The 27,538-nt window shown below is 40.2% G+C and overlaps 1 protein-coding gene and 1 long non-coding RNA gene across 8 annotated transcripts in view; one reads left to right on the top strand and one right to left on the bottom strand.

The window, feature by feature from the left end:
• Positions 1–1,651: 1,651 nt before the first annotated feature.
• LOC139605794 (uncharacterized) lies at positions 1,652–23,144 on the top strand. 3 transcript variants are annotated; one of them, XR_011684476.1, is made up of 3 exons: positions 1,652–1,765; positions 16,338–16,435; positions 22,825–23,144. It is a non-coding gene; the product is annotated as an uncharacterized lncRNA (long non-coding RNA). The 3 variants fall into 3 exon arrangements; XR_011684474.1 differs by lacking the exon at positions 1,652–1,765 and adding an exon at positions 12,185–12,305 and having other exon boundaries at positions 22,837–23,144; XR_011684475.1 differs by lacking the exon at positions 1,652–1,765 and adding an exon at positions 12,185–12,305.
• Positions 3,468–27,538, bottom strand: part of gria1a (glutamate receptor, ionotropic, AMPA 1a) — a 70,420-nt gene continuing 46,349 nt past the window's right edge. The window contains exons 12-16 of one of the 5 annotated variants that reach the window (XM_071457577.1): positions 20,099–20,297; positions 19,621–19,868; positions 15,721–15,835; positions 9,582–9,716; positions 3,468–7,612 (exon numbers count right to left, since the gene is read on the bottom strand). In XM_071457577.1, the coding sequence (XP_071313678.1) occupies positions 7,445–7,612; positions 9,582–9,716; positions 15,721–15,835; positions 19,621–19,868; positions 20,099–20,297 (865 nt within the window). In that variant the 3' untranslated portion in view covers positions 3,468–7,444. Of the gene's footprint in view, positions 7,613–9,426; positions 9,717–14,783; positions 14,899–15,720; positions 15,836–19,620; positions 19,869–20,098; positions 20,298–27,538 lie in introns of those variants that run through there. The other 4 variants (XM_071457581.1, XM_071457579.1, XR_011684473.1 and 1 more) reach the window with 4 other exon arrangements.

Below are 27,538 nucleotides of genomic sequence, written 5' to 3'. Positions count from 1 at the left end.
TCGTACGTGTGTGAGTGACCCCACACCTGTGTTTGTCTAGGTGTTTTGGAAACTAGACCTGTTGCTGATGTGTGTGTTTATTACTGTGAGTATGTACGTGTATGTGTGTGTGTCTACTTGTGTAGGTATGATGTTGCTGCTGCTCATGAACAGTTCTCTAATAAGACACACAAAGTGTCTGAGAATCTGCACCTGGTCACAATTAACCGGCATTCAATCTAAATGACTCCAGGCTAGAACAAGGCACTCCCCCATGTACTTGTCTTTTCTTTCTCCCGGTCTCTTTTGTTTTGCATACTTTCTGTTTTCCCATCGAAATTTCCTCTTCACTCACACGTAACGTTTGTGCTGCCTTCACCACCATCATTGCACCTGCTTCATTATTTCACTGTTGAAGACATCTTTTTTTTTTTTTTATTGAACTCCTGAAGACATTATAGTTTCAAAGGACACCATAATTTTAGGATGTGATTTACTGGTCCTCAAAGATCCAGGACAGGTGACGCATCCAGATTTAATTTTAGATAAGGACTAATTACCTGGGCTCTTAAAACCTGGGGACATGATTCCATTCTCCTAAGATAAATTTCTTCCAAGGTGTGAGCTCAGAGTCACTATGTGGTGACTCTTTAAGTCCAGCTGGCAGTCCGGGACATTCACTTTCACATACCACACTTATAGCGAGGGCAGGAAGTTAGACCTATATGTCTGATGTCACATAAATAGGTGACGCTGGAAAACACATTTACGTTGTTTGACAAGTCTCTTCTAACACCTTTTTTATCAAAGTCATATATAAATGAGGATGTTGACATTTGCAGGGTGAGAAGAAGTGACAAACAAAATTGCAAAAAATCCTGTGACTCTTGAAACACCTAGCTTGGAAAAGAGAGCGAGCAGAAGAGAAAGGAGAGATGTTAATTATACATTAGGCCTTTAGCTGTCGGAGTGAGAGAGAAAGTGGGGCCTCTCTGACTGTTGATGTCGCTAATCATGGGGTGTGACGCAGCATGACACCCTGCTATCTCAATGCAACACACAAGCATACATCTACACAATATAGCACACAATGACACATTCTATATTTGTATCTTCATCATAGCGATAATTCCTTCCTCGAGGCCGAACAATAATACAAGAGACGGCTGTTGCATGAAATGTTTGGGGGTAATGAAAGTTTTTTTTTTTTTTTTGTTTTCACCCCTTATGCACACAGATGGAATTTGCAATGAATTTAAATGATGCAGGCAAGAAAATGGATAGATAAAATACAAACAAATAAATGGATCACAGGCTGAGTGTGTGCACGTAGGTACACTGAGGATCCACCAGCAGCTTCATTGACACATCACAGTCAGTTTGCGTTTGGAGAAATAACATTCTGGTGGAAAAAAACCCCACCATGCCACGGATGTTTCATAAGGAAAGACGATTGGAGAGGAACAGCTTTGATGAAACTCAAAATGGGCGTCAATATAACTGTTAAATTAAAGGCTGTAGTCCTCTGGGTGGTGTTCATCTACGCTCTAAATGGGCACAAAGGTGCACCAGAGTTTGTGGTGCAATTTTGAAAATTGCTTAGCGAAAAAAGCTCCTTCCTGTTGCTGCATCGATGAAAAAGCTAGTTCGGGCATTCAGCTCAAGTCAAGACAATTATCACCTAATGCTCCATCTCTCGATCACTATCTACGGTCAGAGCTGTGGATTTTATGAAGGCTGTGGATGGTTTTACCCTGAAACTGTAGGAATGAACTGCAGTTTTAAGGTGAGACAGCTCACACTATTACTGTGCATTTAAAGCTGTTTAATGAATATTGCAAAGGCTCTGTGTTTGATCTGCATTTAGAGTTCCAGTTTGGGAATGGGTGATGGCTGATAGAGGAGCAGACTGATGGAAAACATGTCACGTTGTTAGGCTTCTACTTTTCCAGAGAGAAATATTAAACAGGTGTGGAGAGATCCTGTGAGGCTGATCAATAATGCTGATTGAATCCTGTATTGACAGTTTGTCTCGCTATGCCTGACTACACTGTAGTGTAGCTCTAATATGAGTTTTTGCATTATTCTAGCACATCTGGTATATATGCAATGTTTGGTATGTTCTGAGGAAAGATTTTTGTACATGCTAATGTTACGGATGTAATAATCAGAATGAGTTAATTGTGTGATGGGGCTTCTGTGCTTTTAAGTTTAGCCCAGTGTAAGTTTGTGTTTTTGAGCAAATATAGGCCAAGTCTCTCTGCCTGCTGGGCTAACTTTGTGTATAGCCTCATTTAGCATTATCACTGCTACTAGCTGATGTTTCTTGTGGGAATACGTATCATGTTAGCTGCCAGAGTTGTCTATCAAAGGCAGACTGTGGTTAAAAAAGTACGCAAAGGTGTGTCACACAAAACAGTGTTGTCACAGGTTTTTCAGAAAGCTGCTTTATCTCTTCTCTATCTCATCTGTGAAAATGCCCATTTATAAGCTGTTATGATATTGTGAGAAAGTGTTTTCTACCCCAGTGCTGTTTGCGCATCCTCAAAACACATCTACTTATCAGTGTTGTGTTTACAGCTTGTGGTACTGCCCCCAAGTGGCCAAAAAATAAATCAATGCAGTTTAAGTTAAATGCCAAAAAGTATCTGTCTCTTGAATGATGGTGGCATTGGAGGAATTACATTACGGTGAGTGTTGGATCACAGTTGTAGAGGAAAAAGGAAAAAGTGATGGCTGAATGAAATCGCAGAAATGGACCAGAATGCAGAAACTGGGCTCAAAGGTCATTCCTCAAAACAAACAAACAAACAAAAAAAAAAAAACCCAAAAAATAAATTGAGAAGAACTGAAGTCAAGGAGAAAGATTTGAGTTAGGAGAAATAAGAACACTGAAGGGATAGCTCTATGGTCTCCAAAATGTACATTTCTGCAAGCATGCCAGTTTTAAACTGTTGATGTCCTCTACCACAAACGTCCCCAATTTGAGGCATGTTGCATGTCATCACCCTCTCTCTCTCCTGACACTTCCTGTTTAGATCTCTCCATGATGAAGACAAAATACCAAAAACACATATACCTCTCTGTATTTCTGTCTTACTGTCTATGCAGGCCCATTAACCTGCTTTTATACAAGCAGATAATCCATATGGACATATGCAAATTAGCCTGAGTGGCATGCAAGTGAACGTGCTGCATAATTAAATGTCTGCACTCACTAATCTGTAAGACCATGATGAGGACCATCAAGTCGACAAAAAATGGTTCTTTTTAATTGTTTTGCAGCTCATGTAAGACCGGCTTTTTCTTCTTCTTCTTCTGTCACATAAAACAGACGGCCTGAGATTATTTTTTGGATCACTGCTCTCCTTTCAGACGCAGGCAGCACTTTATCCCTCTCTGCTTGCTATATCTAAAGTCATATCCCATTTGCCCAAGGCATGGAGGGAAATATACGACTCCTGTAGAAATAAAACTGAACCAATATACATAGTTGATTCCTTTATTAGGTTACAAAAGCATGATGACTTCCTTCCAGGACACTTTGGTTAGAAAAAAAAGTTTATTTCTCCAAAAGTTTGATTCCTAATAGCTGTATTCTTTTTTATTCTCTTAAACTGTGAACCCATTTATTGACCATCGTTTTCATTTTAAAACTCAGCAACACCCTTTTCAAAGTTTAAAAAAACAACAATAATGATGTTTCTGGTGAACAAACTGTGATTAGATTCCAATAGTAAAATACTGTTAAAAAGAAAAACGACAAAGAAATATTCAAATGGTGTTAAATTTCAAGCACTTAAAAAACACCAACAAATTAAAGTAAAACTAACTCAAAACTGGCTTTAAACAACATTAGCATCTACAGATTATTCAACATCAGTGTGTGTGTGTTTTTTACACCCTCCAAGTGTATAACACTTTCCTGGCACCCCAACTCTCCTTTATAATACAAACATTGAGCGTCTTATTTTTTTTAATATTTTTTTTTTACAAATCTTGTTATGGCATATAAAACATCTGTCTGAGGGTAAAGCCTCCACTGAAGAGTGCTGTGCTGTGTCCTAATTAATACAACATCAGCAAAAGAAGACGCATAGATGAAGGAAGAAAGTAAAAGTACTCACGCAGTAGGTAACTAATCCAGGTACACTGAGGCATGATTTGTAGGAGAACAAACATTTTCACTGGGGAAGAGAAAAAGCCTTTTATATACATAAGAGGTGGAGATATGTCTGATTTCAGTAAACTCTGACTGCCCATTTTTCTTGCTTGTATGACGATGTAAGGAAAGAGAGAGGTCATACAATAGATTTGGTACTTTTTTTTTTTTTTAAAGCAGAAACTCAGAGGAGAAGAAAAATAATAGACGGCCAGTTGTGGAAGCAGAGGATGAGCGGTGCTGCCTTTGCGCAGGAGCTTGGCCTCTGCCGTGAAATGAGAGGTCGGCTGGAGTGTGTGGTACATCATATAAAGCTGACCTCTGGCGTCAGACAGCAGTGAAAATCCCATTTCCAGCAGCAACCTTCCAGTCACCTTGAATTAAAATCACACCTTTGGACACTGTTAAGCCTTGTAGATATCGACCATGTGTGATGATGATGTTCAGTGCATTTCAGGACATGTTATTATGAATCACTGTAATTTGGCATTTTGGTGTATCCACTTTTTGCTCCACCTGGGTCATATGCTAAGGGTTTCCCATATTTTCAGGAATATATCAGCAAATGGTATATTCAGTACAGTCTTTGTGACAATCCAGGAACCTGAAATTGTTGTATTTAGCAGTGGAATATTTGTGTGGGTGGAGAGAGCAGAAGATAGACAGGCAAGAGGGAGGGAGAGGGATTTTTTCATGTTTCTAAGAAGTCACAAGATGTAACCTTTTCATAGTGTCTGGCTGTGTTGCTATTGGTTTTGTCATGCTTTGAAAGTTTTCACCTGTTGAGTTTAAAGGAGAAAGTTTGTGATACACTGTTTTTCTTATTGTCAAAAATGAATTGATCTTGATAAGCAAGTATTGCCTGTGTAGTTGAAGCCTGACAAACTGTGATTTATTCCTCTGCTACTTTTATTAAAAACAAGTATTTCTCTGGCTGACAATGTCCTTCATTACTACAAAAACAGGCACTGTAGTTTGTGATTTTCTGAATGAAGCCCAAACCACCAGGATGCAATATATAGTGCAGCAAATGTGTTTTCATCTGCAGCTAAAAACAGTCCCCAATAAACCCACTGTTTACTAAATGTTTGAGAAATGTTTACTAAAATCGACAGCGACCAGCTGTTTTAGAAAAATACTGAGCTTATTAAAAAAAACTAACAAACAAAAAAAACAACAACTATATATTTCCCTGCTGTTTTTAAATGTGAGTACATCTTCAGATGGAATCAAGGGGCTTTGAAACGAGTGTAGAGAAATCCCCACACCAGCCAAAAAAAAAACAACTCAGCTTTATCAGGATTGTGTGGGTGTGGTTTTGATCAGGTTTGATTGACAGTGGGCCAACAATGAATGATGTAAACAATCCCTTCAACTGTCATCACATTTTGACTCAAGTATTGCCTGGCTGCTTCACAGAAATATGCGATATCACCTTTTCCCACTTCTCCCAGAAAAGAGCAAAGATGCTGAAATGTCTCATGTGAAACAACCACAAATGTTGGAGCTTTTGGAAGAAAATCATGTGTCCATGTAGGATCTCAATGCTCATTGTAATAAGCTGGTTGAGAAAATAGGTTTTCAAGGCCTTTAATTGTTGACAATAAGAAAAGAAAAATCACGCCAGGCTTATTCCTTTATCACCCTTTCATTGTTAATTATAGCATAAACTTAAACTTTGTTTTCTGCTGTTGGTCAGTAACTCAAGGGGATATCCAACAGAACAGGCCAAGAAATGCAAAGTACATCATCAAAAGTCATTTTCTTTACATTACTGAAATGATTTGGGATTAAATTTTCCTTTAAGGCCTCCATGTCAATCTCAGGCTGTCTGGCCTTTGTCGTCCCTGCCCTCTATGGTCCAGGGCCCGCCCCTCTGATTTCCGTTTACGTGACATGATCTGAAAGGGAGAACTCCACAGCAGAGCGGTGCAGTGACCACCGCAACCTTGACTTCCAATAAATAACAGATAATAGTGACTGTGAAACCTCTTTCCTGCGCTAGCTAGCAACAGCGAGTGGAGTTTCCTTTTATAGGCCACGCACAATCTGCAGGGGATATGCCACCCTCAATAAATTGAGAGTGAATAGCTGCGCTGCCCATTTCATTAAAACTGAATATGGCTGAAAATACATCACAGGAGTGAGTGAATTATGCAGCAACAGCTCTAACAATAGTTTGAGGATCATTTTCTCCAGATTGTGTCTGGATTTGTCGATTTTTGTTGCTTAACGTGCTGCAAATAGACTCCCTAGTATATCAATGGATATGCTATGAATGTCACAACAGTAGAATACAGTGTAAGGTCACTCAGTACTGTACATAGCCACAGAGCTGTGTGTCAGCGTGTTGTCTCACACAGGTCAGAGTGAGCATGTCTGACTCTGCGCTCTGAGCTCTGTGATCATTAAATACTATAACTCTCTATCTATACGCTGGCCAAACAAATGACCCAGCAGCAGTAAGTGTATAATGTATCTGTGTTCATTTGTGAGAATGGTCATATGGCACAAAGACAAGGCATGATGTGTTAAATGAGGTGTAGCAGCAATGCATGTTTGTTGTAGCCTGGTCAACCGCTGATTTAAACAGCCCTGACCTTCAGTCGAGGATCAGTCAAAACATACTACTTTTGACAAAGCTCTTTACGCTATTACAACAGTGTAAACCATATACTATATCGTAAAAACTGGCTATGCTACACAGAGCACTTTGTCCTTCCAAAATGGCGTGTAAATGTGAGAGTGAAAGAGAGCGGGAATGTCCCAAAACAATATCAAACCATCGTAGCAGTCACAAGTGTTTGTCCTCCTCTGCCACATCTGTGCAAAGATACGTTCCATCACGAAGCATCTAGGTAGTACAAGGTCAGCAGTGGAGGTGAAGATATTGCACACGCAGACTTATGTCAACAGCTCCGTCGAAATGGCACAGCGCAGGCGTCACACTGAAGAATACAGTTCTTTTTTTTCCCCACACAAATGAACACAGTAAAAAATTCAAAAACACGCCCCGATGACGGCTTCTTTATTGCAGCACAATTCCCTTCTTTTTTCCGGTGTCTCTTTTTCAAACATCCACTTATTTAAAAAAAAAAGTTGCGAGTCTCTGTAGTTTGTAAGGAGCGGTTTGAGAGTGCATTTTGGCAGTAAGTAAAGTCTTGAACGAGTTGGGCGCGTTGACAGCCAGGAGAACAGATGGGTCAAACTGGACAGCCATGATTTTTGAGGTCCTTAGAGTCTTGTGCTCTTCTTTTGCCCCACCCTGCCTATTTCCTCGCCGCCAGCACAGTCATGTGATGATCACATGCCGGAGGCACCCAGTCCCATGCTGGCGGTGTGGCTCATACAGGGCAGCGTCTGAACGGTCTTGGGGAAGTCGTGTGTGAGGATTCGTCCGTTCTCTCCGCCGCTCCCGTTGCCACTCATCCTGGTCAGGGTGGAGCAGCGCATGGCGTCGTTGATGGATTGCTGTAGAAACAAACAGATAACAGTTAGTCTGCACGCCAGATTTCTATGTGTCTCACTCTATGTATATCCTCATCACAACAGAGAAAGCTTATGCAACACTTAGAGCTAGCAGCGCACAGAGTTACGCACTTTAAAAGGTCTTTCAGCTACAGAAGGATAAAGATAAATCTGAGTGTTATTCAGTTTCTCTGGTCTTTATTGCATGAATATATGCGCATAAGCAGCTGCTAATGTTGCTATCTGAATGTGGTGCTGGCACACCAAGAAATGCAGGAGCAGAATGGGCTGTTAGGAGTCATAGGGTACTAGTTTTCACCCTCTTTATCTGGGCCTGAGTGCTATTTGCGGGTGGTAAACCGTGGTGCTGGCTGATGTGCATCAATGTCCTAATTTGCAACAGGGGGAGCAGAGCGAAGTGTGGGCACTAAGGGGGGAGCTGAGGCTTCACTCATTGGTTTAATAGCTCCATTCTCCAGCCTGGCACAATAAAAGCCATTGGGCTCAAAAGCCGACCTAATGATGTGTGATGCATGTGTCTATGTGTGTGTGTGTGTGTGTGTGTGTGCACATGTGTCTCTTTGGTGTCTGCCTGCCTCCCCTATTCTATAGCTGATTAAATTGGGCAAAGCAAGTGCAACCTGGAGCAACCGGTGAGTGCTGCATGGGGACTGGAGAGTTACGCTGCCTTCTAATTGGAACGGCGTTGTTGTTTCTTTCAAGCCAAACAGCATAAAGGCACCGCTGGACTAATAGGCTCCTCGCCAATCTCATCAGCATACTGATCAGGTGCCTCTTCGCGGGCTGATTAAAACATAAGAGATTTGTGTCGAAGATCACTCCTTGTCTTGGTCCTGCCTTGCTTTTTTTTGCTGTTTACACGAAGAGTATATCAATGTGCCCCAGAGCCTTTGATGTTGGAAGAATGAATCAAAGGTTGTTTTTTGTAAATTGATCCGCGAGGCAGATGACTAACAGCCACCATATGGCAGCTGTTGGAGGACAGACCTCATATCCCCATATAAAGCATAAAGCATCAAGTCCTTACTTTGAGACTTCTGAACATACAACAGTTTGAGTTAGACCTTTCTGGGTTAAAGCAGAGATGGAAAACATGTGAGCCGCACCAGGCCTGCCTTATGGTATACATATAAAGGATGTTCACCACAATGGGCCCTGCGTTTGCGAGACAGTCAGCAAAAAGAGAAGAAGGAGCAGGGGAGAGATTTGCTCAGAGCGACAGAGGTAGATAGATGTACCACTGTGATTCAAATTGCCTTTATACCTGTGCTGTGAAATTTCTTCACTTGTGAAGAGATTATTGTAATGAGTGCAGAAAAGGGCCTGAGATTAACATTTGTGTAAGACGAGTTTGAAAAAAAAAGTGAAATGTGTACTACAAATGTCCAGAAACAGAAAAAATGACTGTGTTTTTAGACACGGATGCAATAATGCATAGTAAAGGGTGGTGTTAACTTTAAAGACTAAACTAACTGAAGGAAAATGTTAAATTTTAACAACCCTGTGATACTAACACAGGGAAAATTGATTGAATTCAAAGACTATCAAGAAAGAGGCATAAGGGCAATTTAAAATCAAGTGATTTGACAACACTGCAGGAGATCAGTGACGTAAAGACTGAGCGAGGGAGCGGCAGAGGTAGAGAGAGGTACAGGAGAGCGTTTGCACTGCGGTGGAAGCCTTGAGAGGCCCTACTGTGATCACGGTTAGATGGGCGGAGGGGTGTGAGGAGGCGGATGTCATCATCATCATCATCATCATCATCATCATCATGGCTTGATCACAGCGTTTCCTACCCCGTGGCTGTGCTCTGCCCTTATATCTTAACAGTGTTGTTGGCGTACAGGCCGTAGCTCTGCAGCTCTGTGTAGGGGGCGCTAGCACCACTGTCTAAGGCTGAGCAGTGAAAGGCCTGAGCGGCTGAGGCGGCAGCGGCTCGCGCGGTGGACACCTTCATTCGGCGCGACTCGGTCCTGGACTTGTAGCAGAACTCCACCAGCGCCACCAGCATGGCCAGGCCCAGGCCGCCGATCAGGATGTAGAAGACTCCTGCCACATTGCTGAGGCTCAGAGCGCTCGTCTTGTCCTGGAGGGAGGAGGGGAGGGAGGAAGAGGTGGCAGAGCCAAGTGTTGAGGAGCAATAGTGAGGTGGAGCCATACCAAAGACTCTACAGATATATACACACATATGACACACACACATACTCATAGACAAACATTAATAAGAAACAAATATACTAACACAGACCCATACATAGTCAAGACACACACACACACACACACACACACACACACACACACACCCTGTACAATCATACATGTAAAGCACAAGACACAAGTGGACTTGACACACACACAAGCACAGCACACACAAGACATAAACATTAAAAACACAATTCACAGGCCTGTCTCACGAAGCAGGATTGAATGGATTAGCTGAATAACTTTGGGTATTTTGGCTTTTTGATCTCACAAACCTAGGTAGAGTTGAAGCTCGTAATTAATGATGCAGACCCAACCTGGAGGTAGGTTTTGTCTGGGCACACTGTGAGCTGCAATTGAGTAAATAATCCAAGTATGGACAAAATACTGCATTAATCATGTTAAAATGACAGGCAGAGAGTAACTTTATATAAACTTGTAAAAATAATTTATTTATATCAGAAACAGATGAAAGATTTGTGATACAGCTAGTGTTTCCCTTGACTACAAAACAGGGCTTCTGGCAAAATGGCAGCAGTAAATGTTGGAAAAAGGCAGTTTAACGATATGTTAGGTCAGTGTTAGAAAATGCTGTCACCTGTCAGAGAGCTCAGTAAATTACCAACTGCAGGGCATAATTACAGGTCAAAACATCATTTAGCATGAATACTGGGAATGCTCACTCCACTTTTAGCACATTTTTACCATAGGTGTTGATAAAAATATGATCATAAATCATTTGTACTACAGCTAGTATTCCTTTGTGGTTATAAACCAGAGCTTCTCACAGAACAGCAAGTACAGTAGGTAGTTGGAGGAGCCATGAATAAAGTCTGCTGCTGCATATTAATGGCACTAAAGTTCTTTCAAAGATGTAGACGCTTGGACTTGTATTCCATCACTGCAGAAACAGAGAATGTGAGGCGACTTCATGATGACACTATCATATAAATAAGAAGTGTTCTGACTGCACCCTAATGACGAGAAGTAATCAGCCTTTTTAATTTAGAAAAGAAGAATGTCTGCACACTGGAAATTAGCTCCCAGTGATTTATTCCAGCCACATTTTGGTCACAGGCCTTCATCAAGTCACTTTTAATTTAACAAAGCATGCTCCTGCAGTGCCCCTCTCTACATCAACAGAGGCTACGTTAATGAAACATTTTAATTTTCTGTTTGTTTCTCATACTTATTTGTGTAGTTTTTTTTCTCTTCATAAGAGAAGAGGACAAACTCATTTATGTTTCTTTGAAGCCCCACATCTTGCAAGTGCTCGGGTTCATAGCTGTGTTGAAGCCAGCTTTCTGAGACCAGATGTCCAGAATCACCAGTGCTTGATTAGATGAGTAAAACCAGATACTAAATGAAAGAGAGACTCACTGTATTGATCTTGCTTTGTGAGACAGGCCCCAGATATTAAAACAGATACAATCTAGAAATCTTTTGTCTAGTTTATACATATTTACACAATGTCCATATCCAGTCAAAATACTCAAACACACACAACTATTTTCTATAAACAACATTTCGTGAGGAAACTGGTAGGTATAGGTAAAGTGCATGAACACCCCACAACACATGCATTCATGCAGCAACAGCACAAACAAGTCTTTTGACAAGTTTGACATTGCTTCATATTATAGGTCATTATTCTCTATTGCAATTGCACCTACTTACATTTCTGCCTATTTATAGACTACAATAAAATGGAATCATTAAGATTAAGACTTAAATCAGTCAATCTAATTTAATTCATGGAACAATGAGGACTAACTGGGATGTTATTTCATGTAAATTCACTTGGGGAATACCTTTGTGTCACCTGAAGAGGTCAGTGCCACTTGGAAAGCTATTCTTTCATGTTATTATGCCTTGACATGACTTTAAGCTCACAGATAACACAGGATATTAGCCCACACTGATTTTTGGATTTTTATTTGTCCATTCGCTAACATAAATAGATTTTAACTCCAAGGGCAAATTTGCATTGGAATACATTTAGTCTGTCTTTGGGTTGAGCATTATTTAGATAAATACATGAGGATAATTTAATTTAAATATGGTTTTTATATTCTGGTAAGTGTGTCAAACTGTGTGCTATGGAGGAGTGAGAGTCTGCAGATTTCAGAGACCAATTCTTTGTCTCAGGTTGAATTTATGTTTATCACCTGGAGCTGTGTTCGCAAAGCTTCCTAATGTCGGTCCCAGCGGCCACATCCCTGGATATCTGAGTGTGTGTGTATTTAAACTTAACCGGACTTAAATATACAAAAGCTACTAATGAAGAGTCTTATCCCTTCACACAGTGAATAAATGTTTAGAGTAGGGAGTTAGAGTTGGTCTAGAGAGTGTGGGAGATTTTTAAGCAGAGGAAAAAACTGCTGCAAGATAAAAAGGATCACATTTTGAAAGAATATTCGCTGTGTTGCAGAGAGGCGGGTGAGAAGATTGACACCATTCTCATCCCTGCATGGTAAATATGAAGCTAAAGCCTGCAGCCAGTTAGCTTAGGTTAGCATAAAACTGAAATGTTAAAACGTTACATTATCAGGGTTTTTGTGCCAGATGATTTCTTGTCTACTTTGATTTTTTTCTATGTATTTAATTGAACAAATGAACCAAATGAGATAAAATGTGTTTTACAGGTGCTGCCAGGTGGATTTTTTTTTACCTCTGGAAAGAGCCAAGCTAGCCGTTTACCTGCTTCTAGTCTTTATGCTAAGCTAAGCTAACTAGCTGTAGCTAAATGGTTAGCGTACATCTTCTCATCGAACTCTCAGGAAGAAGGCGATCAAGCATATTTTCCAAAATGTCAAATTATTCCTTTCAAATCATGTTCCCAAATATTTACTGCAGATAGATAGATCGAATGATAATATATTACTACTAAATCGTCAAATAATGGAGTGCCTTGCTATGAATCTTTAACTATGTTAAGATTTATACATAATATTCTCATATTATTTGTAATATGTTCCCAGGAGACAGAGCCCATCACAGCACATAGTTTGACACAACTGCATTAAACTATGAAAATATGAGCACGGGGAAGGAAGGGAAAAGAAATCTTGTGCTGACAGATCAGAAGGCCAGCTGACATCTCAAACACATGGAGAGCTCGCTGAGCTCAAGAGCAAAAGCTTTTCTGTCGGGGAGAGCCACTTCTTAAGACAGTGGATACCATAAACCACAAATGCATGCAAGCACAGTGGCAGACTTGTTGTGACTTGGGTGTCGATCTAGCAGACTGACAGGGTTTGCATCTATACATGCGCACTCTGCAGTGAGAGCTGGGGCAGAATGATTATAAGGGCAAGAATGCAAAGGCAGCTCAACATATTTGAAGGGTTCAGTAAAGTCCAATGACATAATGACATCATCTGTCTCCCTCATGTCCTGTTTCTTTTTCTTATTTTTTTTTTCCTCCTTGGGAAGGAGATCTATTCTAGCAAATTGCTTTCAGAATGATTTTTCTTTAATCTACAAACTCAAGGTTATCATAGGACTTGATCTGTGTGTACGCGTCTGTATGTGTTTGGGCGGGTTGGACAATCTATTTTAAGAGGCTTTATCCCACCTATATGGTAACTGTAGTCTCTGTGTGTAACAGTATAAATAACAATCCTAACTAATCCAAGACACAATATTTATTAACACGGTGATAATGAACATTAAACACAAGCTCATCAGAGGGAAGAAACAGACACCAGAGTACCACCAGAATACTGGCCCGAATATAAGACAATGTTTTCCTTTGGAAGATGCATTTTTAAAAATGGGGGTTTTTCACATAACAACAGCAGACGTTCTCTTTGAATAGTGAGGGCTCGTGTGCTACAGAATTGCTATTTTAAGGTTGTTTTAGTGCTGCTGAACACGCAACAGTCTAATACCTGCGACCACTGATCGTTATTGCCAATTAAAAGTCGATTTCATAAGCAGTAAAAGACTTTCTTGCTCAATTCAATACAGTTAGGTCTTTTCCTCTTACAGCCTTACTTGGTTTGGTATGACCTGTCGCTAGCACAAATTAGAGTCAGCGTGCTAACTTTACTAGTGATACTCTATGCTCTAGCATTTCCAATGTTTTTTTAAATGACACTAACTGCTGTTCAGCAAGTTATTTAGGTTAAGTTACATGGCTCATGGTAATGTTACAGCAGAAATGGACTGGACAGTCACTGAAGTGGTGTCATCTTTGAACATGGCTACCCCAGAAAGAGACATAAAAAAATTTGAAAACACAAATTTAACAGTTTACAACATTTGCGAAAAAATGTGCTTACTGCTGATATGATGAGGAGTATGCACTATTCATTATTAGCAGTAGGAGTAGCTAAGTTACACATTGTAGTATTAATAGTAGCGGTATAGCTGTAATATTAGTATTACTGACAGAGGCAGTAGTAGTAGAAGTAGTGATAGTAGTTGTATTAGTGTATTAGTGACTGGAGAAGGAGGGGTCATTTTCATTCATTTTCTTCCTTTACATAGACTTAAATTAAATTATTTGTTTTACTAGACTGATGTACTGATTTCTTTTATATAATATATTATTTTATATATATTTTTCATAATCATGTATCCCAAACTGTATTTTATTTACTCATGCATAACTTACTTTAAAAAATGTAACTGTTTAAGTTGATTACTTTGTATTCAGTCATTTACTGCACCTTTATTTAAATGTAAAGCTACATCTTAAACACAGTGTTTTTACCTACTTTGTTGCATTTAGTGTTTCTCATCTTAAAAAGTCTTTATCCAAAGGCATGTTGCAAAACACGCGGCCGTCTTATGTTCGGGCCAATCCGGTAGTACTGCCAGAGCCACATGGGCGGTATTGCTCAGTGTAATAGAGGCTGAGGGCTGGACGTGGGGCTGGTCTAGGATCAGGGCAGGGTTGTGCTGGGAGGTGCTGTGAGGTGACAGGTTTGGGTTGGAGACTAACCTTTCTTCCGGAGTCCTTGCTGCCACACTCCCCTTTATCGTACCACCATTTGTTTTTCAGTTTGTCTAAGACGGCTTGCTCATTGAGTTTCAACACCGCTAGGTTTACTGGGATTCTTCCAACCATAAGGAAATAACATAAATAACATATTATACCATGTTATTTTATGTTATTAATTCAGAAACACACAGCAGCAAATACATACACACGTTTAAAAAAAAAAAAAAACTTGGTCAGAAAATCAGTAAAAAAAACCAAAATTTTATCACTTATCACATACACCACACACACATACACACAAACACACACACACATGCACACATACACACACACACACACACACACACACACACACATATATATATATAGCATAAAAATCATTAGAAACATCAGAGTCAAAGTGATATGCATTAATACTCCATCTAGCTTTGTTGGCTTGCTCCCTAAGGCAGTAGATGTGTATTACTATATCACTTTGGGTAACCGGCACACTGCTTACCCTCATTTATGCAACACAAATGTCTCAATCGTATCTTTAGTGAAAGAAAGGATGTAAATGGGCACATTTGATAACTAAAATGAAAATAATCCACATCCACTAAATGGATGCATGTGGTTTTAAAATATCATTGAGCATGAGGGACCCAGCTGGTTTAATTACAAGACATTGATTAGTTTTAAATTATTGTTGTTCATTTTGTTTAAGCAAAGAATGATGACACAAAATCCTCCCTCTGTGGTTTTCAGATTCATTCACTGCGGGCCACATAATCCCCCCCTTTGGCAGTTTTCCTTTGCTCTTCCCCACACCACAGAGAGATAAAGTGTTGCCTGAGTGGAAGTGCAGCGTGGGCCTGCCGGTTACCCACTTCCCCATAACCCCCCCCACTCCCAGTGGTGGTGGGTTACCCGCAGGGTTTTTCAAACTGGCTCTGACCTTGGAGTCCCCGCCCCCGCTGCCGCACTCTCCCTTGTCGTACCACCACTTGTTTTTCAATTTGTCCAAGAGGCCCTGCTCGTTCAGTTTTAACACTGCCAGGTTTACTGGGTTTCTTGAAAATAATATAAAACGATAGCCATTAGGAGACACTCTATGGGACAGATATAAAAAGATTGGTCGCATGGTGGTGGTGATTATGACAACACTGACTTTCTATTTGAGACTCTCCTGCATATAACTACTGATATGAAGCAGGAGTACTGGCTTTAGATGCACATGTTCAATATATGTTAGTTGGGGCTGAGATGCTGAGCACCCATACAGTAGTAAAGTCAGGTTTTACCAAGCAGGGGCCTCAGAGGGAGGCAGAGCAGACACTATAAATGGAGATGATTTGGATACAGAGGACTGTCTACAGATGGTAATTTCCTTTCAGTGGCACCAGCATACAGATTGCTATGGTAACTAAACTATCAATATTCAACCCATAACAGCATCCTGGTGGATATAAGCCCGTGTTGGTTTGTTTATAACTTTCAGCAGAGACACAGAAGGAGGCTTTGAATGTTTTAGCTGTCAGGTTGACTTTCTCTGAAAGTTTATCTCTTTAACAGGCCAAAAGGAAACTGTGTGACCAACTATAGATGGAGTCCTGAGACCACAAGAACCAGCTCATCCAAAGCATCTCCACAAAGGTTGCTCTCTCTCTCTGGTGAGTGTGTGTGTGTGTATTTCCTATAGCTGACTGGCCGTGAACAAAGACTCTCTCCATCCACAAACCACAGAAAGGCAGAATCAGAATTTGCATAAAAGATGTAAAGATTAGAGCTTTTGCCAGATTGTTTATCCCTCAAATCAGTTCTTCTGTGCAGTTTGGTGACATCCTGCCTTTCTTACCAGTGGATGCAGAAGAGTCTTTATCCCCAACCTTGAGTGCACAACACAGCTGTAGGGAACACAGAGCTGGTAAAACCTCTGAATTCTTTCTCAGCCTTGTGGACTCAGACAGATAGAAAGAAGTCAAAGTGTGTGGACATGAATGGTCTGGAGACCTGCAGGTCATTAGGTTAGTTTGGTCAGTTGGTTCGAGGCGAGCAGATGTCAGGGAGGCTACTGTATGTTAGGTAGGATGGGGTAAACAGTTAGGCAGGCATGGGGGTGGCTAGACATCGTACATGTAGGAAATGGAGCAGGAAGCACAGAATATATACAGAACATTAACCAGACTGATCAGGAAGTGTCGTTTGTAGAAGGCAGCCCTGTAAAAGGAAGACTTATGTCATTTCAGTGTTTGTTGTCAAAGAGCTATTTTCAATTAGGCCTGCACTGCAGTAAAAATAATAGAACATATATATTTTCATATATCCAATTGAGAGTTCAGATTTATTGGATCAGCCATAAGTGGCCAATCATCATTATACATATTGTGCAATTTTATATTCTGCTCTATTTATTTTGAACTAATTCTGATGCATTAAGCTGCTGCTGAGTCTCAGTGGTGAAGGATGTATTCAGATCCAACAGCATACTGTAAAAATACGCCATTCAAGTAAAAGCCCTGCATTGAAAATGTTAAGTATAACTATGTAAGTATTATCAAGGAAATGTACTTAAAGCATACAGTAGTAAAGAAGATCATTACTGTTACATTAATGTCTAGTCAGCATTTGACTGTTGTGGTTGGTTGAGGTGTATTTATTTAAAACTGTAAATTACTATTTTCCTTATGGAATTATCTGCTGGTTACGTTCTCAATTAATCAATTCAAATTACCGACTTAGTAAAGGTCCAGAAAATAGTGACATTTTCCCAACCTCACAATTATTAAAAGTAATTAAAATTTCCAAAATAAATTAAAGTAAAAGCAGCAAATTGTCACATTTGAGGAACTGGAAGCATGAAATGTTTGGGATTTCTGCCTGAAAAATGATTTTAATGATTGATTAATCACCCAGCTTTACTCGTACACACTGTTAGGTACTGTACTTGCAGTGGGGTAAAAAAAACTGTATTTCACTCTGGAATATAGTGAAGTAGAACTATAAAAGTACTTAAGGGAAGTACAAGTACCTCGAATTTTATACTTTACTAACATACCTGAGTAAATGTACTTTGGTACTTTCCACCACTAGTTACTGTCCACTTGTGAAGCACAATAAATGCATTTTATTGTGAAGTCAGTGAAACTGTGTTGATGTTACCATGGCTAAATAATGTAAGCAAAAACTGAAGTGATGTTTTACAGTTAACTTAATTATCCCAATGAGTTCCATGCAATGAGAACTGGTATGTAATTGGAATGAGCAGATACCCTGAGTTTAGATATCTGACACAGTGTTGGAAGACAGGACGTCCCTAAAATTCAGCAAACTGAAAATTCAGCAAATTGAAAATTGATGTATTGCAGATGTAATTGAACAGAACTCTTTGAATTCACAGGACATTCACTCATGTCTGATTCCATGTAAGCAGCATAATTAATGAACTTCTCCCCGAACCATAAAAACATTTGAATCGTTCCCATTCCCGTCCTTACATGGGAATGGGAATAATACAATACATACAAACCGTCCAATCATGAACATTTGTTATCTCATAATGAAACTCAGTATCAGACATCTGTGAATGGACAGTGTGGCAAACTGAGAATAACACACATCACTCTGCTAATAATTACCACAAAGAGAGGGAGATAATGGGGGCCATCCTCGGCTGTTCAACACTGCATCCTATTGCTACACTGTAGGTTTAGACCAACCTGGTGACATGACTTGGGAACAGATTCAATTCACCACTTGTCTTACTCCTAATACAGCACTTACTTGCTGTATGAAATCCAATTTGTCAGAATTTTATAAGGAGCTTCTGAGTAAGGCTTGTCAGTGTGTTCTGACCTTTGGCTGTCAACCAAGGTGGAAGCCAAATGAATCCTCAGAGAGTTTGAATGAAATCTCCCCATATGGCTCCTTTCAGTAAAATGAATGGGGCCTATTAGAGATAGATTAAAAGCTTCGGATGCCACCAGCTCCTGTTCTCTCTCTGTAGTTGCAGGAGAAATATAAATGATGTTGGTTAATATGTTAATGTAATGTGAAATGACAGCTGCTGCTCTTGGATATCGATGGCACAAGTACATCAACCATGAATTATCATTAATTTCATCAATTATCACATCGAATATGGCAAATATAAGTTCAGCTCTGCTGACTTCACATTCAAGGTGCGAGCCCTGGCGTAAGTGGGAAAGTAGCCATATGGGATGTGCTCCTTGTAGCTGCAATCCTGCTTCAAGGGCCCTGCTGGTTTGTGAGAGGTGCATTTACATTTTGTGTATGTGTGTGTGTGTGTGTGTTCGAAGGGATGCTTGAGTTTTAAAGCAGACTGTGTGACACCAGCCACCACAAATACTCATGAAGAAGAATAATTAGAGGGCAGCAGGAAAACAGATGTGGGACATATTTCATGGTCCTACTTTACACTTCTGCTAGTGCTCACAAGTCAGCTACGAATAGGCTGGCTGCATACAGACATATGCAGATACAAACAAAGATGGCCGTCAGTCGTGAAAATGGGCAGGATGAAGTTTTAAATGCAAACACAGCTCAAAAGAAGAAAAAAAGTTTGATGAAGCATTGTAAAAGTATTAGCATGCCATCTACATCTGATCACAATGAATTTAAAGTATGGAGAACAAAATTATAATGGTGATATCTTATTTTCTTATGATGAAAAAAGATTCATAAATAAATCAAAATGCATGAAAATCAGTCAAACCAACCTCATGTATGTGTTCATACATGGACAAATGAACAGGTGACATTATGATGCTCATGCATGAGCTCCAGTAAAAGCCCTTGAAGGCTTTTATCCAGCTGCACTGCAGGGGCAGGGGTTTACCTGAGGGGAGAGCCCTTGGGCGTGGCGATGCCATAACCTTTAGAGTCCAGGTTCCCTCCCACCTTCATGGTGTCACAGGGTTTCCTCTGCTCTATGTACTCGTTCATAGTGGACTCCAGCAGGTAGGCGTACTTGCCCTTGGACTTCCTGACTCTCATTACACCCTCGTCTGTGGTCTTGACAAACACGGACGGGTCAGCTGCCTTCATGTAGGACCACATCTTCTCAAACACAGCAATCTTTGACCTCTGACAACCAGAATTGGAAATGAGAGAGAAAGAGACTGTCAGTGTGAATACTATATTATCTATCTTTAAACTTTGTGATATAACATGCATAACACTTCTTACTTCCTGCTTTGTGTTGAAAGCATTCAACTGCCTTCTAACATTAAAGGGCTGCCATTTAATGTGAAGCAGTCACAGGAAACGCAGTGTATTTGTCACACAGGTTAGCGTTTGAATTAATGTTTTCTCACCCTGAAGAACTCTTTGGTGGAACCGGCATCCAGCGTTCCATAGGCGATTTCAGTCTGCTTGGCCAAATCCTCAGCACTCTCTATAGGAGACACCATCCTCTCCACTGTCAGGAAGGCAGCCAAGTTGGCAGTATAGGAGGAGATGATGATGAGGGTGAAGAACCACCACACGCCTCCAACAATCCGGCCAGAGAGAGAGCTAAAAACAGGAGGACGGGATGTTTGGTTGGTCAAAAATAAATACAGAAAAGACACAGCGTGTTTACATGATCTTGTACACTTCAATTCATAAAAGCTTTTCCCATGTTATTTTTTCACGATATCAAACAGAATAAATAATGTATTAATGTGATGACTTGGAAAATAAAATAGCATCAGTCTTTTTCTTTCTGGCCAAATTTATGCCCAATCAAGAAAACCAATCAAAAACCTTGTGATGTTCACACCATCCAAATGACCTACATTGCATCACGCTCCCTCTGCACTCACACACTCTTCATTCCACCAGGCTTGAAGAGCTTAGTCCAATGTGCTAAGGAAAGATAACCAGTTCCACAAAGGCCCACTCAGCTTCCTGCCTGCCAAATTAATCTCACTTTAAGAAAGTTGCCAATATGTTTCATGCAACCACGCGCATTAATTGTTGGGGATTAATAAGCAGAGGAGACACTTAGACACTGCTCTAATTGCACTTTCAAAAAGAGAAAAAAAAAAAAAAAAAAAAAAATTGAGCAAAATCCCTTGAGTAAAATCCCTGTCTTTCCCCCTGTGCATGTCTCTTCACCTCAAGAGAAGCCAGCTAGAACAGCAACAGCAGAAATCATGTTGCGTTACATATCAGGTCCCCGACAAGCGCGGAGGCACAGAATGGCGGGGCTTACGCAATGAAAATGACACAAATCTGAAACAAAAAGGCTTTCATGATTCACCTTTGTACCGTCAAGCCAAATGGAGCATGAACATGAAGGCAAGATTAAGTACGAGGAAAAAAAGAGAAAAAAGAAGAAGCTAAAACATAATCATTTAAGATGCTTTTCAGATGACGGGTGGATGATGAAAGAGCAGCCAGGGAGCAAGTGGAAACCAAACACAGAATGGATGCAGAGCCTTTGAAAATCAGGCGAGAGATTGCAGAGCTGTCTGCAGGGTATGTGTGTATGTGTATGTGTGTGTGTGTGTGTGTGTGTGTGTGTGTATTTTGACTTGTTCACTGATCACTGCTCAAAAGGCTGTGTGTAAGGTTAAGCTTTGACTGTGAAGTGAGAAGAGCAACATGTATTTCCAAATACCTCAGTGAATATTTATTATTGCAGCAGAACTGTTCACGAGCACAAGGTTGATTCTCCTGCGTCACGAGTGACAATTTTAGCCACAGTTATAGAACCAAAAGAATTCTCTTTCTTTACAACATCTCAATCGTTGGACCCTCGTCAGGTAAAATACACGTGGGCAAACAGCACTGGTATTAAATATACTTATAAAGACCTAGCCAAAAAAAGCCCACCAATCACAAAGCACCAGCAGAATCATATTAAGGTCTATTATTATTTGTTTGCCTTTAGATTGTGACCAAAAACAGTATGTTACGAAACACAAAACATCATCTAATGTCATAATATCATCTGATAGGATGTACATACACAAGGAGGCGTATATATACGGTATATTTCTGTCTGATTCCTCCTTGTCTCTGATCCCTCTTAAATGGTTTCCTTTGCCTCTGTTTGAGGCCAACAAAACCTTTGTGAAATGCAATACTTGGGGGATGACAAAAGCAGGAGCAACAAGTCACTTGCTTAAATATTGAACTATTGTCCATCATGTTATATTAAGAAATTGTGGAACTTGATAACTAAGGAAGTACAAGTGCTCTGCCCGTCGCCAGTGTTACACCATATATGGTGACAAGTCACATCGTGTGACCTGTCGCAGTGACGTTAACGTAAGGTGCAATGTGCATGCTTATATATTATTCGCTGTCTGATAGAGCAGAATTCATATTGTTTCTACTGAGTGGTTTTTATTTTAGCATCTACAGCTTCTGCAGCTGCAGCACAGCACACCAGCTAACAGCAAAAAGGAAAAGGAGTGAGTGCAGGGTTAATGACTGTCACAGAGCAGTGACAGAATATGTGGAGAAAACCCTGCACCCTCATAGCAGAGAATCTCTGTGGTTTAGATAGTGAAGAAAAAACAGCACACATTTTAAGATGGTATCATTCCCCACCAAAAAATATAACTAAAAACATTTTATAAGTGGATTTGGAACTGGATTCAGATTCGATAAAATCAAACCTGGTGAACCCCATCCTTACTTACAACAGAAAATTTCAAAACGTCATTTTACCAGGCCCACTAAAAAAAACAAAATAAATGTTATTATATTATTGAAATAGTTGCAATTAGCCTTTGTTATTAAGACAGGTTAATACAGCGGAAACAAATAATCAGTAGATAATCAAAAAACTGACAATTATTTTCATTCTTGATTCATCAAATAATAGTTTTGTCTAGAAAATGTCAGAAATAAAGCTCAGTGAAACTTCATTCAGGAAGACTATCTGCTTGCACATTTCTTCTAAGTCACAAACACCATTTCCGCCTATCCCTCAGCTCCCCCAGCTCATTCTTTATTTCATCCAATCACAGCCTGACACGCTGGCCTTTAGCCAATCACTTGTAAACTGTCAAACTTTAAAAGTGTTCTCTCTCTCGCTGTAATTCAGCTGTCATTTCAGCACCATGAAGATTTTGTGAGCCATCTCCACCCCTTCACCACCTCAACTGTGGATGCCTGACCATCTTTAATCAAACCAGTGTCATGAAGACGTCCCATTCCTCATCTCTGCCACCACCAGCGTCCAGGCTCCAGGGGAATTTTCCTCTAATTGAAGGGACCTTACTCATATGGACCGCTTCCCATTTGTGATCCACTAAGCAACAAAATCTATTCCTTCTGTTCACAATAAATTTCATTTTACTTCAAACTTCTCAAACTCTTTTGTTCCACTTATTAGTCTCTTCTGATTAAAAGACATAAACAATTACCAACCAAAGCCAGTTCACTGTCATTAATATATTTCAAGGAACAGCAGCAAAATCTCATGTTTTAGCAGCTGCAACCAGTGAAGTTTGGCAATTTTGTGAAAAAAACAAAACAAAAACGGATGAAATTATTATTCCATCATCAATATAGTGTCCAATTAACTTTCTGTCAAGACAAAGAATTAACTTATCAAACAGACAAGGGGGCCTTCACCTACAACAGCAAAAGAAAAAGACAATTATTCATCTTGGCTGACAGGTGATATCAGCCCAGAATGCTTCTTGTCTCCAGGAGCAGATTGAATATGCATTTTACCTGGAGACAGTTTGGGGACAGAAACAAATAAAGTGAAAGTGAGTGTAAAGCTTCAAACGTTTGCAGACGTCTTTGGTTCTTTCACAATCACGATTACAATACTCAGTGCACTACACTGCTGTTTGAGTTGCGTCTAATTACTTCTTAGTTCTGTGAAAAAGGGAACAACGTGATAAACAAAGAGCCACCCTAAGACTGGGGGAGAAGAGGGAAAGAGTGTTCTGTAAGGGTGAAACAGCCATACAAGAGAGAGTGAGTGAGTGAGAGAGAGAAATGGCAGAGATGAAAAGTAAACTGGATAGTACCACCAGAGGCTGACAAACTTCTTAGCTTTGACTGCTGCTGGCCTCCAGAGATGGCAGTAAACAGCTGTCTAATCCTTCTCCTTCAGCCGTCCTTTTTTTTTTTTCTTTCCTCGCTTTTCTTCTTCCTTTCCCCTCCATCCACCCTGCGTCTCCGCTGTGCTCTCTTCCTGTCTCTCCATGTGCTTGAGGCTCTGACAGGGGTTTGTTTTTTCAGCCAAGACAACAATGGCCTACACCTTGGCACTGACACCGATGCATTCAAGTATGCACACACACACACACACACACACACACACACACACACACACACACACACTAACACGCACGCATAGATACATGCATACATGCAAACACTTCTTTCCTAAGGACAATGTAAATGTGTGTATGTGTGTGTGTGTGTGTGTGTGTGAGTGTGTCTGTGTGAATAACCGGGTCACCAATGCTATGTGACTGGGATGAGGAGAAATAAAGGGGCTGTGTGTGTGTGTGTGGATGTGTGGGTGTGTGTTGGTTCTTCTGCAGCAGTCTTCCTCCCTAGTTGAGCAGAGCGACTGGCAAACACAGACCTGTTTGTCTCTGTTTGTTTCCTTTTGAACTCGCTTCCTTCGAGCCTCCTTTCCGCTCCTCATACATTATTGCACAGCAGCCAACCTTGGTGCTTTGGTGAAACATTAACTAAGCTGTCTTATTACAGTAAGGGAAATCGTCCAAGTAGCACTGTAATTTCATAGTCTTGTTAAGGCAATGATTAATCAATTATTCACTCTGCCTCTTTCATTGCATTACTATGAGAAAGAACGGTAATGGGAGCAGCACAAGCACCAGCTCAACAGCAGTGACGTGTACATGAATACAATACAACTGCATGTGCATATCATTAGTGCTGAAATGATTTTTGATATTTGGACTGTTGAAATCATTTAAGAAGCAGCTATACTGAAGAATTACCTGTTGAAGCCTCTAAATCTGCCTGTTTTGCTCAGAATAAAATCTGACTCAAGAATACATTTTCAAGACATCACTCTAGTCTCTTGAAACATGTGATCAAGACAAAAGAATTAGTTGAATAACAGATTTTGATAAAGAAATATATAGTAGGGTTTGAGTTTAATAGTATTTTCTCTGATTTGAATCCAGTAATAAAATTGGAACCCTTTCAAATCCCTTATTTGATTCATTTAGGTTTAGCTGTCAGCAATTTTAGGTAACGCAAGTAATAAAATTAAAATTAAAAAAATCCTGCAAACTGACTTACACTAAAAACATTTAAACAATTTTGCAACGTTGTGGTGCTGGACCTTCATCGGGCAAATAGTTTTTAACAATAAGGAGCCATCTTACATGAAAGAGGCTGTGAGACGGTAACCAATCGCATCACCCGATGTGCAATAGCAAGTGACAATTAACAAACATGAATTTACTATATAACAGTTTCATACACAGGGGTAGACGATTTGAGAGTAGTGACACTGAATTTTTCACATTGAATAGCTAAATTACTATATAATGATTCCCACATGTTACAGATTACATGTGTAGAATAAAATTTAGGGATTAATACACATTATGAAAAACAGCATCAATACCCTAGTAAACATTATTAATAAACTCTCTTAAAATTGGGCAAAGTTTAGTTACTAATCAAATATACTTCTACTGTATCATGTCTGCAAGTATGACCTTATAAAAGGTTCCTCCAGGACAGCACGTCATATGATATAGTTTTGTTATGCGACTGTATAAAAGCTTGAACCTTTACTGTATCACCTAAAGCTGATAAGGTGAGAGTGTTAGCAAACAGTTGCTTAGTTACACATCCAGTGCAGGAAGCAACACAGCCACTTGTATATGTCCACTTTTCACTCTCCTTTAAGCTCTGGTCTCCTCTAATCCCCGAGGGAAATATCCGCCTCTCTAGCTGCTAAAAGCTGCACTCTGTTCACCTGCAAGCCTCCAACTTTTGTGTGCTCTTTTTCTTGGTGCTGGGCAGATGCACTGAGGCCAGAGGCCACCCCGTGTAGCATGAGCAACATGTCTCACTATGCGGTTAGTATCCTGTAGTGAGTCATCAAAACAGCTGCTGCTGCGTCTGGAAACAGGGGCTGGTGGAAGCGGCGAGACTGAACCAAAACACTGAGCTGAAAGACACTGTAAGACACGGCTCAGCCAGGTGATTATTATCTGTGGGTTTGGCATGATGAGCCAGTGCTTTCACAGCATAGCAGCTTTAATGAATCCAGGTATTTTCCTAACTTCAAATGCAAATCCACCTTTATCACAGAGCCTGTGAGTATGTTCTACTTCACATGTACAACATATACAACCACTGTCAGTAGTGCATGCATGTGCTCAGAGATGGCAGAGACCAATGCCTCTCCAGGTGTGTGTGTTTTGTTATGATGAAGAGCAAAATGAATTGGATCGTCTGTCTGTCAGATCCAGATCTTCATCCTTTGTTATATGATCTCCACCCACAGTTCACAGAGATTCTGCTGTAGCACTAAACTCTCATTAGAATTCCCCTGGCTGGCCTCCTCTATTCGATATGGTAATTAGCAATGACTAATGACTTTAGCAAGTGTAAAAAATGAGCCAGTAATGGCCACATTACAATGGATTAGGAATTACAGAGGTTTAAATGAGAAAGAAAATGGTCCCTAATTATGGTGTGATTCTAAGACAAATCAGGGATGGAAAAAGAGTTTTCTGCTACACCGCTTTTTTTTTCGTTTTCTTTTTCTTGCTTATTAAAAATCAGCTTGACAGCTGTATGTTCTTAATGACTTGGCACAACCACTCCCGACATATCTGGTTGGACAAGATTCATTCTGTGCCAATCAATCCAGAGGTCAAAATGGGAGTGACAGTGGCTGGAAAAGTGAAGCCTACAAGCAAAAAGTACAAAACCTCCGATACAGCAGAGGTGTATAAACACATACAAATACACATACACATACACATACACATACACATATACATACACATACAAATACACATACACATCAGTGTAATAACACAGTTAAGTGTTAGTGAGTATGTGCTGACTAATTGGCCACAGCTGTGGGGAATGGCAGGAAACGTCCTTAGCGACCACAGCTCACTAGATGTGACAATTATGACAGAGTTATGAAGAAAAAAAAAACCCAACATAACACCACGGCTTTATTTATATCAACACCACATCAGGCAGCATCCACTAATGATCACAAGACCACAGAGGAGACAGTGTGACGCTGAGACCTCTGTAGGTTCAAACAAACAAATACAAGTCTAAGTGAATAAATGGATCTAGTCTTGCTGCTCCCTTCTGATATTTCTCCAAAATAAAAGTCTTTTTCTCAAATATGACGACAACCAAGTGCAGGGCTTCTCCATTAGTTACCTCTAGAGGGATCTAACTATACAGCTCTATAGTCATGTGTCCAAGCTGTGTATGTACAAAGCGTGTGCATTTGCTGACTTATATCACAGGGCTTTTATTAATTAGTGTTGCCTTAGCTGCTTGTAAATGTTATGAATTGATAAAAGTTTTATTAAGCCTTGAGTCCCTAAAGCCTCCTCAGCAAAAAACAGCCTGTTAAACACATGCATAATAATGTGGGCACGTCAGGGTAATTAACCAGAATAAAGTATTCATAAATGTGATTACCTTTTTATGTAATTCTGCCTCCATATAGGTCACTGTGGTTCCTGAAAGCACACGCAAAAGGGCAGCTTTGGCCCTCTGCTGCGGCTCTAAAACTGAGCTAAGCTTAGAGCAGACATGCCAAATTG

This window comes from Trachinotus anak, unplaced genomic scaffold (assembly GCF_046630095.1).
Source record: "Trachinotus anak isolate AG129_WGS33_773 ecotype Australia unplaced genomic scaffold, CSIRO_AGI_Tana_v1 ptg000021l, whole genome shotgun sequence".
NCBI classification, from domain to species: Eukaryota; Metazoa; Chordata; class Actinopteri; order Carangiformes; family Carangidae; genus Trachinotus; species Trachinotus anak.
The sequence above is the reverse complement of the archived record's forward strand: the minus strand, read 5'-3'. Positions and strand labels throughout refer to the sequence as shown.